The sequence below is a fragment of the Arachis ipaensis genome, chromosome B6, assembly GCF_059453495.1.
Source record: "Arachis ipaensis isolate K30076 ecotype BB chromosome B6, ASM5945349v1, whole genome shotgun sequence".
Lineage (NCBI taxonomy): Eukaryota > Viridiplantae > Streptophyta > Magnoliopsida > Fabales > Fabaceae > Arachis > Arachis ipaensis.
The window spans coordinates 149,323,393-149,340,498 of NC_142441.1; the positions used below are offsets into that span (position 1 = coordinate 149,323,393).

Consider the following 17,106-nt stretch of genomic DNA (forward strand, 5'->3'; position numbering starts at 1 on the left):
GTCCTAGATGAGATGAGTTTTTGGATTTTTCTGCCTACAATATTTTTCACAATGTGACTCAAATCTCCACCGTGCATGGACATAGCACATAGAATTATAGAAAGAAGACACCCTTCACTGTCATCCACCTCTTCACATTCCCATCTTTATATAAATAATAATAAGGTAAAAATCCAGGTGAAATCGGCTTCACGTGAACTTAATATCTGAAAGCCGTTAGATGAAAATTTAATCAAATCAGTTAAATCATTTAACGACTCTCAGGTATCAACTTTATGTGAAATCGACTGCACCTAAATTTCCACCTAATAATAAACTACCATTTTTGATAAAATAATTTAATTTTGTTAAAAGCTAAATCTTTTATAACCATTTTTTTAGACTCATCTAAAGCCTATCATCATCATTCATTCATTTCCCCAAACCCTTTCACCATAAAGGCAAAAAAATGCACGACCATTATCCTCGAATCTATTATTAAATTAAAATAAAAACTAGTTATTAGTCTCTTTCTCTTTCTCTTTCTCCATAATAAAAATAAAAAGAAAAACAAAACAGAGCATCCTCTGTTTCTCTGTGTACTCTGTTTTTCCACCAAAAAATGGTGCGGATTATTCCCTTGCCCACCAACACTATCACCGGAAAGCCTTCACCTTTAGAAACTTTTGTGGCCATACTCGTTCTCTGCATTCTGGGTTTCTACACCCTCTATTACCCTTACCCTGTTTCAACTTCAACCGCCATTGATCTCTTTCTCTCTTCTGCTTCCAACTCCACCATCTCCTCCTACCTTCGCAGCCTCACCCTCCACCCTCACCTCGCCGGAACAAAGCTCGCCGCCGATACCACTCGCCTCGTCATAAACCACTTCAGGTCCCTTAACCTTCCAACCCACACAACAACCTACACCACACTCCTCTCTTACCCTCTTCACTCCTCTGTTTCATTGCATTTCCCAAACGGTTCAGTTCTCAACCTTCCGCTCACCGAACCCGTTCATTTCAGCGACCAGACCGGACAACCAGTAGTGCAACCTTACCACGCTTACTCGCCGTCCGGTTCGGCTTATGCGAGGGCGGTTTTCGTGAACTACGGCAGGGAGAGGGACTACCGTGCGCTTCGGGCGCAGGGGGTGCACGTTAACGGCTGCGTCGTTGTGGTTCGTAAAGGCGACGGGTTAGGGAGGGGAGCGGTGGTTGAGAAAGCTGAAGAGAATGGCGCGGTGGCAGTTCTGGTTTACGGGGACGGTGACACGTGGCGTGATGGGTTCGAGAGAGGTCACGTGATGAGGGGTGTGGGGGACCCTTTGAGTCCTGGTTGGGCTGGTGTTGATGGCGGTGAAACCTTGGGTTTGGATGATAGTGAGGTTTCGAAGAGGTTCCCCAAAATTCCATCTTTACCCTTGTCTGCTGAGGTTGCTGAGATTGTTTTGGGGTCCTTGGGTGGTGCGCCGGTGCCCCTTGAATGGAGGGGTACCCTAGGATCTAAGGTCAGGCACGTTGGTCCTGGTCCCACCATGCTCAATTTCTCTTACCAGGTTGGTGTTCTGTTTTGTTTGTACCTTTGTTTCATAACTGTAATTGGAATTTGACTTTTTTTCACTTTTGAGTCTTCCTTCAGAAGTGTCATTTTTTGAGTATTGACTTTTTTTCATTCTCTACAAATCAGGAAATTTGACATGTTTTTCTTACCTTAATTTTTATGCATTGTCAAAGTAGTTTTAGACATGTGTTGGATTTATGAAGTTCTCTTAGTAGTTCTTTAAAGGGAAGCCTTATGATGAAGTTTGGTGTGTGTGTATTTTGCAGGGAGAGAAGAAAGTGGCAACTATTCAGAATGTGTTTGCTGTGATAAAAGGTTGTGAGGAACCTGATAGGTATGTGTTGCTTGGGAACCATAGAGATGCATGGACTTTTGGTGCTGTTGATCCCAGCAGTGGGACAGCTGCCCTGCTCGACATTGCCCGGAGATTTTCGATTCTGTTAGGTTCCGGTTGGACTCCGAGGAGATCTATCATTCTCTGCAGCTGGGATGCTGAGGAATTCGGAATGGTAGGTAGTAGTAATTCCTTATTCACTCATTTTAACTATGATTCCCTTTAAGCAAGCAACCTCTTGAGTTTGTGGATGTTTCCAGCTCGAAGAATGAACCGAAACATGGTCAAGTTCTTTGCTTTTAATAATTTTGCTTCCTGTAATAATATGATTTGGAATCATGAATGAGGTTAATGTGTTTTATGTAGATAGGATCCACTGAGTGGGTTGAACAAAACCTTATCAATCTGAGTCCCAAAGCTGTGGCATACCTTAATGTGGACTGTGCTGTTCAAGGGCCTGGCCTCTTTGTTGGCTCAACTCCTCAGCTAGACAATCTTATCGTGGAGGTCACAAAGAAGGTATCTTTCGATCACTGTAATTTATAAATGCATTTGCATACATAATAAACTTATATATCATAATACCTGAACATCACTTAGCATTTGCATTGATTTCAGGTCAAGGATCCTGATTCTGAGGGTGCATCAATATATGAGAACTGGGCTGTCACTGGTGAAGACTACAATGTAAAGCTTTTGTTACTACTGCCAAGTATTTATTTGCATTTGCTAACTCAAATGATGAAAAATTTTATATATTGTATCATATTAATGTGGATTTTGCCAAGGTTTGTTTTAAAAAGTGTGGTTTTTCGGTGGATTGCAGATTCAAAGGCTCAGTGCAGTTGATTCTGATTTTGCTCCATTTGTGCAACATGCAGGGGTTCCATCTATTGATGTTTATTATGGAAGAGGTACTTCTTTTTAAACTTATGGAGCCATTTACTATGGTTATACCATTTGTTATTGTATCTCTTTGGACATTGATAACCAGAGGCTAAAAATATATAAGACCACTCCCTAGATTCTTTAATTTTTGTAATACAAAATTAATTGTTTCTAACACTATGCCTAAATATGTCATGTTCTATAAAATGCATTGTAATAATCCTACACCACTTCCCCCAGATTTTCCTGTCTATCACACGGCTTACGACTCGTATAACTGGATGACAGAGTATGGAGATCCATTTTTTCAGCGACATGTTGCCGGTTAGATTTCTCATCTAATTCCTGGCGATTTTGAGTGATTTTCTTATTGGTAAAATATTGTTAATTTCATGGTAATCTCAAGATGTATCTTCTGTTCTTTGTTGTATTAGTTACTGGAATTTGGGGACTCCTGGCCCTTCACCTGGCCGACGATTCCATTCTTCCCTTCAATTACATTTCCTATGCGAATCAATTATTGGTATGCATTCATAATCACCTAGTAGTTTATTAAAAATTCTTGATAGCTACTATCTCTTTAACAAATCAATTGTTTCTATTTAATATGGAAGAAAAGAAGACTAACACTGATGTTACTTTTGCAGTTTTACAAGAACAAGTTGAGCAACTTGTTAGATCAGCAAGTTTCTCTACATCCATTAACCATGTCAATTCAAGAATTTGCTTCTGCTGCCAAGCAAGTTGATGATGAATCAAAGGTAAACCAAACAATGCTTGCAAATGATGTATCTTTTAGTGCTAGAATCCCTTTTTTTTTCTCTTCTTATTCCATTTCAATTCCAATTTATACTCATCTTTGTTCTGAATTGCAGCAACTGAGATTGCAAGAAACTGCAGGTGATATAGTAGATATGAGGAAGCGAGCGTTGAACGATAGACTAATCCTTGCCGAAAAAGGCTTCATTGATGCAGATGGTCTTCATGGAAGAAAGTGGTTCAAGCATCTTGTGAGTGTGCTTGTGTTAGTTGACTTAGTTAATCACTTTCATGTTACTAAACTTGACTTGATCACCAATCCATGAATGCTTGTTATAGGTATTTGGGCCTCCAAGGGACCAAGAAAGCAAGCTAGATTTCTTCCCTGGGATTGCTGATTCAATAACACAGGGATCATCAAAGGCAACAAGTGAAAGAGAAAGGGTAGCAGCAATTCAACATGAAATCTGGAGAGTTGCAAGAGCCATTCAAACAGCTGCTTCTGCACTCAAAGGAGAATTCACCTAACTCGTGCAAATCCATTTCTATGTTTTGAGTTGCTCGTAAATATTCCACTCCAATAGTTTTGACACTTATAAATGTACATTAGCTTTCAAAAAGGGGGAGGTTAATGTATTATGTCTTCATATACTCTTATGTATGTATATAAGCAGTTTTTGTTATGGTTGGACACTTATTAATTAGAGTGAATACCCCACCTGACCCCTCACAATTACCTCGAAAGGACAACGAGGTCTCCAAGAAAAAAAAACATCCAATCCGGCTCTTGGTTTTATTTTTTTTTGGGACTGATTAGCCCTGTGCCAAAAAAAACAACATTGACTTTTTTTTGGCACAGGAGCTTCGTTGTCCTTTCAAGGTAATTGTCAGGAGTCGGGTTGGAGTTTTTTTTTGTCAAAGGCCTCATTGTCTTTCGAGATAATTGTTAGGGACTGTTTTAGGTTTTTCTCTATTAATTATTATTCATACCTGCCAAGTGAAGTGACAACACAGCATGAGAAATTCTTAGGCGTTTCTAATAGCAAGTCAGTGCTTTTGCTCTTGTGAATAACTAGAGTGAGATTCGCCCGTTAGTCTAATAAGTATTATATTGTTTAAAAATTAATTAAAATATATATAAATTAATATTAAATTTGATGTATTTTTATTTAAAATATTTTGTAATATAAAATTTTTTTATATTAAAGTTGTGTAAGGTTATATCTTTATTTGTTGATTTTATTTTCACATTTGTTTTAATAAAATATAGTAAAAAATTAGTAAATAAACTTGTTAATGTTTAATTTTTAGTTATTGCAAAAAGCAACCAATAGCATATTGAGATAAGTATAATTATAAAGATCTTAAAATATACATATGTAAAGTATTAATAATGAAAAAAAAAGTATAAATAGTTGTTATGTAGGTACCTGAAATAGATGGATTGGACTAGGACAGAAGGCCCAAATGGAGGAGGAAGGTGGTTTCTGGCTTGTAGCGCGAGAGCCTCCGTTCGAAGTGATTCGTACGCGTGGCAGTAAATGGGGGGGTGGTACCTGCAAAGACACTCTAATTCCTAAGTCAGCAAAGGGTTAAACAGGTTTTAGTGTATTGGAACTTAGGTTTACCTAAGTGTGTCAGTGTATCTATAGTAGGAATCCAATAACTACCGTTGGAGTCATTCCATCTTTGATGGTGGATAACCTTTCCTTTATCTTAGGGTTGTTGTGATATCTCCTCCAGAAGTAGGTAAGAGATTTTAGGAAGCAGTTATGTTTGTGGATAAACGTGGACTGTCTGCTTGGGGTTGGCTCCGATCTCTTTGAGGAGGTCAGACACGCAGTGAAGGCCAATCTTTTAGATTGGACCTCACAGCTTACTTTGGGTCTGTCTTATTGCTACTTGGATAGGGTATGAACAATAGTAAAAGTAATAAAAGTGTTTTTCTTTTCATAAATTTTGTTTTAAAAATACAATAAGTATTTTTGTTTTATATCTTATCATCTAATATAATTATTTTTAAGCAGATAAATTATTCTTCATTTATTGGTATAAATATTTTTTATAAACAAATTACGTAAATTTTGATAAATCAATTATCTGCTTGTTTGGCAATACTGTTTAAAAAAATTGTTTCATTGTGTAACTTTGAGATGCTTTATAGTTCAGAAATAATTAAAAAAAAAAATTAGAGTTAAAAAAAATTGATTGAGAATGAAATCACAGTGGATTAGTAGTAAGAGTCATATGTAGAATATGTAAATAGATAAAATAGCATGAAATTTAAATATTTATAATTTAAAATTTATTATGATTGATATTATTATTATGATATTTTTATGTAGATATTTATTATATTTAGTTAGTGTTTTATATTTTTATTGACTATTAATATGTAATAAATTAATTAATAATGGGGAGTTATAGTTTTAATTAGTTGTGACGGTTGTAGTCCATAGTGCATATCCATTAAAAAAGAGAAATAGAAAAACTTATGGTAATAAAAAATTCACTATTAAATACAAATAAATAATAAATTAAAAATGATATTCAAGAACAACACAAGAATATTAAAAAATAAATTCAAAATCTTATAAAACAGCTTATTATTTTTATTTTTAAAATATTTTACTAAAAATTGATTAATTAGTTAATTTTTAAATTTATTAAAAATTAATTAAATATAAAAAGAAAAAAGAAACTAAGTCGCGCCAGGTAGGGGTCGAACCTACGACTTTCTGCTTAGGAAACAGACGCTCTATCCACTGAGCTACAGGCGCTTCACGAACTGAAGCACTCAATTTACTTTACTACTTTCTTTTTAAGAAATTTGAAATTCCCGCCGAACTCCTCTTCTTCGAGAAGGAGCTGCAAAGGGGTATTCATTATTCACAATTGTTGCAGAGAGAGAGAGAAACGAAGAAGAAGACGATGTCGGAGGATGCAATATGGAAATTCTGCAACGCGCTGGCATCATTCTGCAACCATCTTCAGTCCAATTCCGATGCTCTCAAATTATCTATAGATCGCCGCCCCATTCCTCTCGGTAAATCTTTCTCACAAAATTCAAATTCAAATCAATCTCCAACCATCTCAGCACTTGAAATTTGTAATTTCAATTGCACTGTTCATCGCAGATTCTGCATCTTCCACCTTCGTTCAATCTCTTAACCGCCGCGTATCCACCTCTGCCGCCGACCTCGAGCTCCTGGATTCGATGTCGTTCGGCACCGTCTCCTTCGAAGAGCTGTTAGGTCACTGCAACGAACTCTATAAGAAAAACCACTCCGATCTACTTGAACTCGAAGATCGTCTCAAGAGCAGCTACGGCTACGTTCCAGGTGCTTCTTACTTCCTCTTCTCGCTCCTCTTTCCATTTTTACTTTGCATTTTTTTCCTTCCTTTGTTTTGTTGGATTGAGAATTTTCCATTTTCGGGAATTAGCTCCAGATTTTGAGGATGAAGAGGATGATGAAGAAGAAGAAGGAGAGATTTTAGCTCCTGTGCCGGATTCTAGCTTCAACGAAGATGATTTGTATCCTTCTCCGATTTTTGGCTCCTGGACAATTTTTAACATAGAACTGAAAAAAATGAAAATAAAAAATTCTGTAGATGAAATAGTGAAGTTATGTTGATCTGCCACCCTGAATGATACCAAAATCAATTCACATATGATTGTGTTTTACATTTTTCATCCATTTGATTTATTTCTGTACTTTGTTTTCAGAAATTCTGTATTGAAGCTATGAAAACTGAAAAGATTAGATGACGATACGATATTTTCATCCCGTTTGATTTTATTGGTGTCTGTCCCTTAATCTAATTCTCTTCAGATTTGATGAATCTATGAGTTTGAAACAACTTGGACTCTCAGATGCTTGTCTGGCCACGTTAGCATCTGGAGGTTAGTGATACTGATATGCCACTTGCCTCCATTGGCATTCTTGTTGGTTGTGAGAATTTCATGCATATGTTTTGGTTCCAATATTCTTCATTTTCTGGTTAAAAGGGGTGTCACTTGATCTGGTCTTGTGGTCATGTTGATGTTGATTTCATGAAAACAAAACTTTTGCTTTGATTAATTGTTTGTTACTAACTCTATTTGTACCACTATCTTATTTTCTTGCACCGGTGCTGCTGATTTATTTCCACAAGAACCTGAGAAGTAAGTTAAAAGTTGTGAATATTATTTCCACATTTCTGTAGATGATTGCTGCAAGTTTCTCATTTTCTGAGCAATGGTTGAACAGGGAACAAGAGTTTAAGCAGCAGCAGCAACCTGTTGTAGACAAAATAGTGGCATCTGAGGGGAGGAATTTCTTATCTGATGGTAATAGTTTTCTTTCTTGCTTCAATACTTCAAATCCCACCATAAGCCACAAAGAGATTTTTTTTTTATGTATTATTTTTAAACTAAATTTAGAGGCAAACAAGGAGAATTTAGAGTCAGCTGAACCTTCCAGCTCTCTTATAAAGATATCGGAAAGAGAATTTGAATGTCTTCCTGGCTACATGAAGGGTCTAGCGACATGGGAGGTGAGGTTCTTTGTGTCTAACTAGATGTTTCTTTACAATTTACATGGATTATCTTCTTTAGTGTTCTTTAAACTCTAGTAATTTGTCTGTCTTCACAGTCGTATGTGCATATACTTGATCTATTTAACACTTTTTTTTGGGGTTCTTTGTTCAACTTGATCTCCTAGGATTTAGTTGTAGCTGTTGATAAAATCAATTCAAGCCTCAGGAAGAAAACGAATGGAGGCAACTACTTCCGGCAAGATGAAATCCCTTCATTTGATTTAGGTAGTCAAACTGTTACATCTCTGCCCTTATCTGTTTTTTCTTTTTCTTATTGAACCCATTAAAATGCATTAGCCTTTCCATAAAATCCGTTATCATAAATTTATATTAACATTTTCCACCAACATTGTATTTTATTTTTTTTTCGCTTTTCAGGTCCTAAAGCAAGATCATATTTGCTGGTTTTGGTGCGCATGAACCGGTTGGTTGTTGAAACAATTGATGGAATACTATCGTACAGAGTATTGTAGATGTGAAAACCAATGAAGAACTGTGTTTCATGAAGAGGACAGGAAGAAAGCACATAGCTAGTTATAAAAGTCTGGTAATTTCAATGAACTGTCTTTGAGGTTTTAAATTCTGTGATCCATTCCCATTTGAAGCTTGAGTGTAAAATCTGCATATACCTTCTCTTTGTAACGATAAAGGTATTTGTAGCTATTTGTTATTGAACATTGTTAATAACAGAAGTCGATAGGATTAGAAAGCATTTATATGAGAAAGCTCATCACCTTTTAGTTTTTGTGCCTATTAATATACTAGTAAATTAATTGAGCTGTGTCATTTTTTCCTGTTTTTAATACCAGATGCAATATTTATCTTATAAATATAATAGATTGATACATAAGCAGAACGAAATTATTGTGTATGGTGGGTGCAATATGGAAGTAATTAAGATATGACATAACCATAACCATAACCATAACCCAGTTCCTTATCCATGTCCTTTTCTTCAAATCCCATTTGTACCTCTGCCATTGCCAAGTCTCTCTTTGCCAACTCAAGATCGATTTCTGTCACAGCCATTTTGGCTTTGAGCATCTTCATCTCAATCTCCAAACCAATCACATTCTCCTTTAGGGTCTTCACTCTTTCCAAGTAGGCTTTCATGTCCAATGCAGATTCAACATGGGGCTCCAACCAACTCAGCTCGAATCCGAACAACTGAAGCTCCTCCCAAAGACATTGGAGTTTGTTGAATGCATTCTCGTCCATGTCCTTTGCCTTTGTTGTCTTGAGGAAATGTAGAACTTGACCTAATGCTATGAATGCCCATTGAATGAATTTCGGACTCTTTCTCATTTGGCTTTGGATCAGCGAAGGGTGCCATGAACATACCTCTTCCAACAAGGGAACATAAGCTTTTTCTTCTTCTCCTAAGCTTTTCACATCTAGAATCTCACTAAGAGTAGTAGTGTTTAAGGGCACTACTAAAGGTTCATCATCACATATAATAGTAGGATATAATAGAGGTGGTGCTGTAGGCACATAGTGTACTACATCATCTGAATTAGGTTGTAATGTTGTTATTCCATTAACATCATCTTCTTGGGTTGTGGTTGAAGTTGAACGGCTCAGTGTCTCATTTGAAGTTTGATTATTAGAGTGATGAGTAGATGATGAGACATTATTATTAATATTAAAAATGTTGGTGTCAAATGCAACATCGGAGACAGAGATTCGGACTTCAATGATGCAAACATTGTTGAGGAGATATCCTTGTTTAGGATCATAGAAGTCATTCAGAGCCACAAAGCTTGAACCCCAGCTACGGTATCCAGCATTGAACTTCTGTTGTGTCTCTGCACAATATTATATATTATTGCAAACATTAGAAATTAAATACATTTTAATATGAATTTAATTTTGATCCTATAAAATAGTTTTACAAGTAAATCTAATTGTATAACCACGTATCAGCAAAAATAACTACTTTTTACATTAACTGAATGGTCATCTAAAAAAATTACACGATTGTTGTAAAATGTCTTACGTTGTTAATATATCAAAATTAAACTCTTCTAATATTTCATATAAAGATGATAATTAAAAACTATAAGAAGATTTAATATATTTAATTAAGTTATTTAATACAATATATATTTTATTTTACATAATGTTTGTATACCAAGATATTTTCACGTGAAAAGTCAACTCATAATTATGTTTACATACACCGCAATTTTCTTTTAGAAATGAATTAAGGGTATGCGTGCAAATTCTATTTGCTTATTAGCTAGCTGAAAAACACTCGTAACAAATTAAAGGGGAAAGATCTAATGATCTATGGTGTCGCACTATATTTTTTCGAACTTGTTTTTACATACCTTAATATGTAGAGGGAAGAAATTAAGATAAGAGGAGTAAGTTTCATAAGAGAAGTAAAAATGTTTCTTTTTATTTTATTTTATATAAAAAGTTGTTAATTAATCCATGAACTGCTTATTTAGTTATCAATATATGATTAGTATTCTCCTTTCTATTCGGCTATTCCTTTTTGTCATCTTTTTAAAATGTGCTAAATAATTTATTCTAATTGTATTATTATATTCAAAATCAATTAGATAATATTATTTTAGATAAAAAAAAAAATTAATAGTGAATAATATCTTGAAATGTTACTATTTTATTGGATGAGTATATCTACATGGTATTTTATAAGATGAATATTAGATGATTTAATATACGAATTTAATTTTGATATACCATCAATGTAAAATAGTTTTATACGTATATTAAATTATGTGATATCACATTAGTAAAAATAATAATCTTTTATATTGACCACATGAATGGTTATTCAAAAAAACAGATGTAAATATACCACAGGATCAATGTATCAAAATTAAACTATGATTCATTGAATTTTTTGATATTTATGCGTCTACATTTTAGCTATTATTTTTATGTGAGTACTCTTTGTTCTACAAATTAAATAGTCAATATTCTCTTAAATTAACATCATTGAAATGACATAAATTATGAACGGTGATAGAGAAGACACAATAATATAATTACTTTTTTACTTTGAAACACCCAAAATAAAATTATTTGTGAACACTCAGCCCCCCCTCTCCCCCTCCCCCCAACAAAAAGACGTTTCACCAAATACAACAATTTTGGTTTTGAAAAATCATATAGAAATGTTGGTTAGAATTTACAACATTCATTAATTGTTTCAATAATTAATAAATACTAAATAAAGTAAGTTCTGGATATTTTTTTGTCTTCCTAGTATTACCGTAAATCATAATATGAATTCTGATTCAAGGTTAATAATCATAACAAGAGTGACATATAAAGAAAGAAAATTAAAAGTAATTGATTAATGTAACATGCATACCTCTTACAACTGACTTTTGGGGATCCATGTGATTAATTAGAGCTAAACTGAAATATGCATATTTGCTCCATCCAAATGATGGTACAGAACCTCCAACCTTCAAATACAACGATAAATACTCCATACCTTTTGCTTTTTCTATTCGATGCACATGTATCTGCCTGAGATTAACAAAAAATATCAACATTTCTCTAAATTGAGTTACCTATATAATATCTCCAATTAAATAAAACTATATGGTTTAATTACTCTGTTGGTCCTTATAGTTTCGCAAAATTTTTAATTAGGTCTCTATATTTTTTTTCTTTTAATCGAGTCCTTATACCAATTTTTTTTAATTGGGTCTCTACACTTTTTTTTTCCTTTTATTTAGGTCCATGTACCAAATTTTTTTTAGTTAGATTATAAAATTAAGCCAATTACTACTAAAAAAGACTTAATTAAAAAAGAATTGGTGCAAGGACCCAATTAAAAAGAAAAAAGTATAGGGACCTAATTAAAAATTTCAAGAAATTATAAAAACCAACAGAGTAATTAAACCAAACTATATATATATATATATGAACCATATGTAACAATTAACAAGTATCTATTACCATTTACAACCACCAACTTGGAAGGACTTGGATCGTAGCTTCTTGGTGTTCTTCTTTGAGAAACTTTCAATTACCCATGTGAACTTCTCAATCTCCTTTCCTTGCTGATAATTCTCCATAATCCCAATAGCTATCAACAAATCAATAAAAGTCAACTAAATTGGGCCTATGAAATAATTGATGAACCTCAAACGAATTTAAAGGTTTCATAATCCGAAGTATTACTTCAATGAAATTTCTGAGAAAAGTGCTTCCAATATTATGGAAGTTGCCTATATATATTTCTAGCATTAGTTTAATTGTTTTGACTTGAGAGAAAATATATCTTAATCAATTAGAATTATATGTGCATAAATTAAAATGAAGAGTAGGTGCTGAATTAATTGTTTTGCACCACAAAAGTCATACTAGTACTATTATATGTCATTTAAGTATATTTGAATTTGAATGCTACTACCTCAGTATTACCTTCATTTATAAAAAGTCTACTTATCGGTTGGACATGGATATGAGATGAGTAATTCTATTTATGCACAAAAGATAACTTAGGAAGGATAACATTTATTTGATGAACAAAGCTAAACTAAGATAAAGAAATACAAATTTGTTCAAATTCACATTTTAGAATAATCACATGACATGATTATCAGTTAATGAATATCATGATTTTTATTGAGAGTTCCTCATAGCAGTTGTTGGACCAAGTCAAATTATACATAACCAACCAAGAATGTTCATAATAATTGGAAGATTATTTTTATGCTTGTCATTATAAATACTAGAATGAGACAGTAAATTAAAAATTGTTATATTTTGTAGAAATAAATTAAATATGTGTAAATTAAAGTTAAATTTAAAAGGTGTTTTATTTAAAATAATTTATAGTACAAAAGATTTGGATGTTAGGAGTTGTACAAAGTGACATTTTTATTTGGTGGTTTAATTTTTACATTTATTTTAGTTGATGGACTTAGTCTTCTTATGTAGCGCTCGTCTTCTTTTTTCTTTATTGGTTGTTGTTAGAGTTGTTACTTTTTTTCTGTCGTAGATTCTTGTGAAGGCATGTTCTTTATGAATTGTTGAATTGGATGCACTTTCTATTGTGTTGTTTGTTCCATCTTTGCATGTATGTTCTTTTTCCGAAGATATGTCTTAAATTTGTATAGTTTTCTTTCTTCTTAATCTCTTAATGGAGTGGTACTTCAATGCCATTACTTTTCTAGAGTGTCATTAGATTTGAAGCAATTGTGCCCAATAATTTTTTTGCTTCGCCATGAAATAGTACAAAAGTATATAGAGTTACCTTATTGTTGGATATTGTAGAGTTTGATTACATGTGCCACAAATGTAGTTGTTTTTTTTATATGCTTTTTTCGGACACTTTTCACATTCAACACAGTTTCATACAAATTTGTCATCAATTTCGTTTATAGTTGCTAAAATTGTGAAGATCTTTTCCTATTCCAATATTCAATTTATGTATTCATTAGGTATACGGTATTTGAGTAAGTATGAATGTATGATGCATGTTGTGAGTGTTTTTTTTGTCATACCAGATCATCAGATTCTCGTTGCATGGCTATTAGATCTTGGATAGTTATTCGATTTCTAATCATTTTGCCTTGAAAGAATGATGCTCCATTGAATAAGTTGAGATGTCTAATTCAAAAATAAATTTTTTGTATTAAATTTGATGTTATTTGAAAGAACAGTGCTAAGAGACTTATATAAGTAGTTCAAATAGTATGGAATTTGAATACTTGTAACGTAAAATTTATTATAATTAATAATATTATTATGACATTTGTAGTATGAATATTTATTACCTTTAGTAAGTTAATAAATTAATTGTTGGGATTATAATTGTTTATAACGGTAAGATATAATAAATATAGGAATATGGATTCAATGTATTTATACGTTAAAAATTTATTGTATTGTATTTTTTAGTTTTCTTTTTTGTATATTTTATTTTTTGTTGATTTGAAAATAATAGTTGATTTGACAAGTTTTGAGTAGTTGATTCTAACATTTTGCCAAATAAGCAATGTTGCTGCTGACATGGCGTTAGTAGAAGAAGAGAAATAGCTTCAAAGTAATGTGAGTAAACTTATGTATCTACTTTTATTTATTAAGAATAGATTGTCCTGTGTATTTTTCAGCATGCCAGAGGTAAGTTACATGGTTAATGGTAGTCCGGCTTCTATGGCGGTCCTGTTGACGCAGGAACCACCATAGTCCGGCTTCTAAATTTCGACATTGATTACGCCTGGTGCAAATGGATCCGAATGTAGAAGTCAATCCCATATCATACAATATACAAGGAAATAGGCAGCTAAATTTTCTATCTCCCACCATGATTTGGGACTAAAAGTGGATGAATAAGGAATGAAGAGGGTCCAAATAACACTATTGTTTTCCTAAAACATGGAATAGCCTAACACATCATTCATATCTATCTCTTTGTAACCTTTTCTTGCCTCAGCCAAAGCTTTCCTTGCTTCCACAAACTCAGCTTCTGCAGCAGCAAGTTCTCCCCTCAGATTCTTCATCTTGATCTCAATGGCAACCACATTGTCCCTTAAATCATCCATACCCGCTGCTCTTTCCAAATGAGACTTCATTCCCAGTGCAGATTGAACATAAGGCTCCAACCAAGTTAAGTTGAATCCTGAGGACCTAACAAGCTCCTCCCATAAACCTTTCAGATAATTACATCCATCTTCATCCATGTCCTTCACCTTGCTTGTCTTGAGGAAATGCAGAACTTGGCCTAAAGATGTGAATGCCCATATTTTGAATCGTTCGCTTCGGTTCCTCTGGCTCTGTATTAGATCAGGATGCCACATGCAGGCATCTTCCACCAATGGAAAAAAAGATGCTTCTTCTTTACCCAAACTGTCCAAATTTATGATGTCCTTTAGTGTTAAATCTGAACATTCATCTTCATCTTCGGTTCGACTAGACCTGCAGGTCGCGGAAGTAAGTGTCTCGCTCCCATCTGTTGATTCTGTTTCTTGATCATCAAGCAAGATAGAGATAGAGTCACTTGCTGGACTAATGCTACTACTGGTTTTTCTTAATTTGATAGCATGAGGCGGAACATCGGAGACACAAACATGAGCTTCAATGATACATGTGTTATTGACTAGATACCCTTGGTTAGGATCATAGAAGTCACTCAGGGTAAGGAATGTTGAGCCCCAACTGCGATTTCCTCCATTGAACTTCTGCTGAGTCTCTGGGGAAATTTTACAAACATCTGGTGTTAAACTTCCATGATCCAATAAAAATAACATCATGAGTGATAGATACATTTTCTGTTGTTGAGTGTACACAAACGAATGAGTCTAGCAAATATTTCTTGTAAGATGACAAATGGCCAATCCCAATTTGAAAAATTGCTTCAACAAAGTTTGGAAATCTAAATGTGAAAAGCTATGTTTAAAAGGTTACATCTCTTCGTGAAGTTGTGACTTATTCAAAAATTGCAACTTATTAAGAGATTGTAACTCATTGAATAGTTATATCTTCTGAAATAAATGTTTTTATTTATAAGTAGGTTGTTGCATGTTGCTTATACTTAGTGCCCATAAATTCTCCTTATCTTATTTTCGGTTTTGTTAGGTAGACAATGATTTTTGTAAACAATGTGAACAATGAGCTCTAGAATTGACCTAATAAAGTAAAAAAATACTCCACCCCCAATTATTTCCTAAACCTTAACCATCTGTACACCCAGTGAATTGAACATCCAGCCATTGTTAATTGTGCATGAGTAAATCGAATTAAAAGAAATAACCATCCAATTAAAAATAATGAACATAATCATCTGCATACCTATTGAATTGAACATCTGACATATCCATTGTTCACATTGTTTAGTATTTTCATTATCTACCTATACTTTTCCTTTTTTACTATTTGTGTAACTCTATCTCAACGCTTTCTTTGTACGTAGAAGAAAGAATAGAAAATATCATTATGTAAATTATCATTTGATATAAGGTTTGACGGTGTGAGTACAAAAACAAGTCAAGTATTCTTCATTGTATCTTGCAAGAAATTCACCAGTAACTCATTTTGCACACCATATTAAACTGGTGGGGACGAATTAAGCCTAAAAAAAAGTGCATGTAGTACGCGCCTTGAAGAGTTGCATTATTATATTCTCTAATCTTTCTTGTTACCGTTTTAGTTCTATTGTTCTATCTCCCAAATCTCAAGTATTCCAACTAAAGGATTCACACTAAATAGCCAAAGTTGTTCCACTCTTAAGTAGGTATATAGTGACAAAGCACATAACATGGATCAAAAAGTTGGACAAGAAAATAAAACAAAGGGATGTGTGTACCCTTTACAATTGACTTGTTGGCATCAACCTGATTTGTAACAACCAACTTGAAATATGTGGTTCTGCTCCAACCATAAGCCGGTAGAGAATCCGCAACCATCAAATACAACGAGAAATGGTTAACGTCCCTCCTTAATGGATACAAACGGATCCTCCTGTTAAGATAATTAAGAAGCACACCATAATTAACGAAATTAAAAGAGTTGTAGTAATTAACATTAAAGAAGTGTACTACTACCATTTATGATGTCCTATACGGAAAGCCTTGGATTGTAGATTCTTGGTGTTCTGTTTAGAGAAGTTTTGGATTTTCCACGTGAATGTCTCAAAACTAATACTCATATTGTGAGTAAGTAAAGGATATGAAAACTGTAAAGGCAAATATGAAAAGAAAGTGGAATGAGAAGAAGGTGAATGGAGAATGGAGAATGGGAATGTAAGTCTAGTCAACCGTGTTGTAACATCATCGTGTAATGTAAGGAATGACGTTTTTTGTAGTAAAATTACATTGAAACTTGAGATTCATGTCTGTCCACAATTAAATGGGACCATTGCTACATCATAAATAGGGTCCAGCAAATGAGATTTTTTTTTTTTAGAATAATTAAAAGAGAAAGGAAATTTCAATGAAGGAACTTGCCGGCTGCAGCATGCTTTAGAAATTACATCAAGCTGATTAACAGTATATTGAAGATCCCAAAAACCTGGA

The 17,106-nt window shown here is 33.8% G+C and overlaps 4 protein-coding genes and 1 non-coding gene across 6 annotated transcripts; 2 read left to right on the top strand and 3 right to left on the bottom strand.

Annotated features, from left to right (window-relative positions):
* Nucleotides 1-356: 356 nt before the first annotated feature.
* On the top strand, nucleotides 357-4,443 carry AMP1 (Peptidase M28 family protein). Of its 2 annotated transcripts, none has more exons than XR_015885840.1 (10): nucleotides 357-1,537; nucleotides 1,809-2,051; nucleotides 2,243-2,395; nucleotides 2,495-2,563; nucleotides 2,703-2,790; nucleotides 3,005-3,088; nucleotides 3,199-3,287; nucleotides 3,412-3,525; nucleotides 3,665-3,774; nucleotides 3,863-4,443. XR_015885840.1 is itself a non-coding variant. In XM_016307434.3 (10 exons), the coding sequence occupies exons 1-10, from the start codon at nucleotides 602-604 to the stop codon at nucleotides 4,049-4,051; spliced, it is 2,100 nt and encodes a 699-aa protein (XP_016162920.1). In that variant the 5' UTR covers nucleotides 357-601; the 3' UTR covers nucleotides 4,052-4,443. The 2 variants fall into 2 exon arrangements, 1 of the variants encoding a protein (XP_016162920.1); XM_016307434.3 differs by having other exon boundaries at nucleotides 3,640-3,774.
* A 1,787-nt stretch (nucleotides 4,444-6,230) lies between these two features.
* Nucleotides 6,231-6,303, bottom strand: TRNAR-CCU (transfer RNA arginine (anticodon CCU)). The gene has a single exon. It is a non-coding gene; the product is annotated as a tRNA-Arg (tRNA).
* Nucleotides 6,304-6,420: 117 nt separating this feature from the next.
* On the top strand, nucleotides 6,421-8,887 carry LOC107605534 (uncharacterized). The gene is made up of 9 exons (XM_088491420.1): nucleotides 6,421-6,569; nucleotides 6,661-6,864; nucleotides 6,968-7,058; nucleotides 7,357-7,419; nucleotides 7,653-7,688; nucleotides 7,774-7,853; nucleotides 7,947-8,059; nucleotides 8,227-8,326; nucleotides 8,480-8,887. Exons 1-9 carry the CDS (start codon nucleotides 6,455-6,457, stop codon nucleotides 8,572-8,574), a joined length of 897 nt encoding a protein of 298 aa, XP_088347546.1. The 5' UTR covers nucleotides 6,421-6,454; the 3' UTR covers nucleotides 8,575-8,887.
* LOC107605533 (uncharacterized) lies at nucleotides 8,715-12,274 on the bottom strand. The gene is made up of 3 exons (XM_016307436.3): nucleotides 12,044-12,274; nucleotides 11,448-11,608; nucleotides 8,715-9,906 (listed from the first exon to the last, which is right to left on the bottom strand). The coding sequence occupies exons 1-3, from the start codon at nucleotides 12,160-12,162 to the stop codon at nucleotides 8,996-8,998; spliced, it is 1,191 nt and encodes a 396-aa protein (XP_016162922.1). The 5' UTR covers nucleotides 12,163-12,274; the 3' UTR covers nucleotides 8,715-8,995.
* Nucleotides 12,275-12,689: 415 nt separating this feature from the next.
* LOC107605535 (uncharacterized) lies at nucleotides 12,690-16,933 on the bottom strand. The gene is made up of 4 exons (XM_016307439.3): nucleotides 16,636-16,933; nucleotides 16,398-16,552; nucleotides 14,311-15,284; nucleotides 12,690-12,821 (listed from the first exon to the last, which is right to left on the bottom strand). Exons 1-3 carry the CDS (start codon nucleotides 16,737-16,739, stop codon nucleotides 14,464-14,466), a joined length of 1,080 nt encoding a protein of 359 aa, XP_016162925.1. The 5' UTR covers nucleotides 16,740-16,933; the 3' UTR covers nucleotides 12,690-12,821; nucleotides 14,311-14,463.
* Between the last annotated feature and the right edge of the window lie 173 nt (nucleotides 16,934-17,106).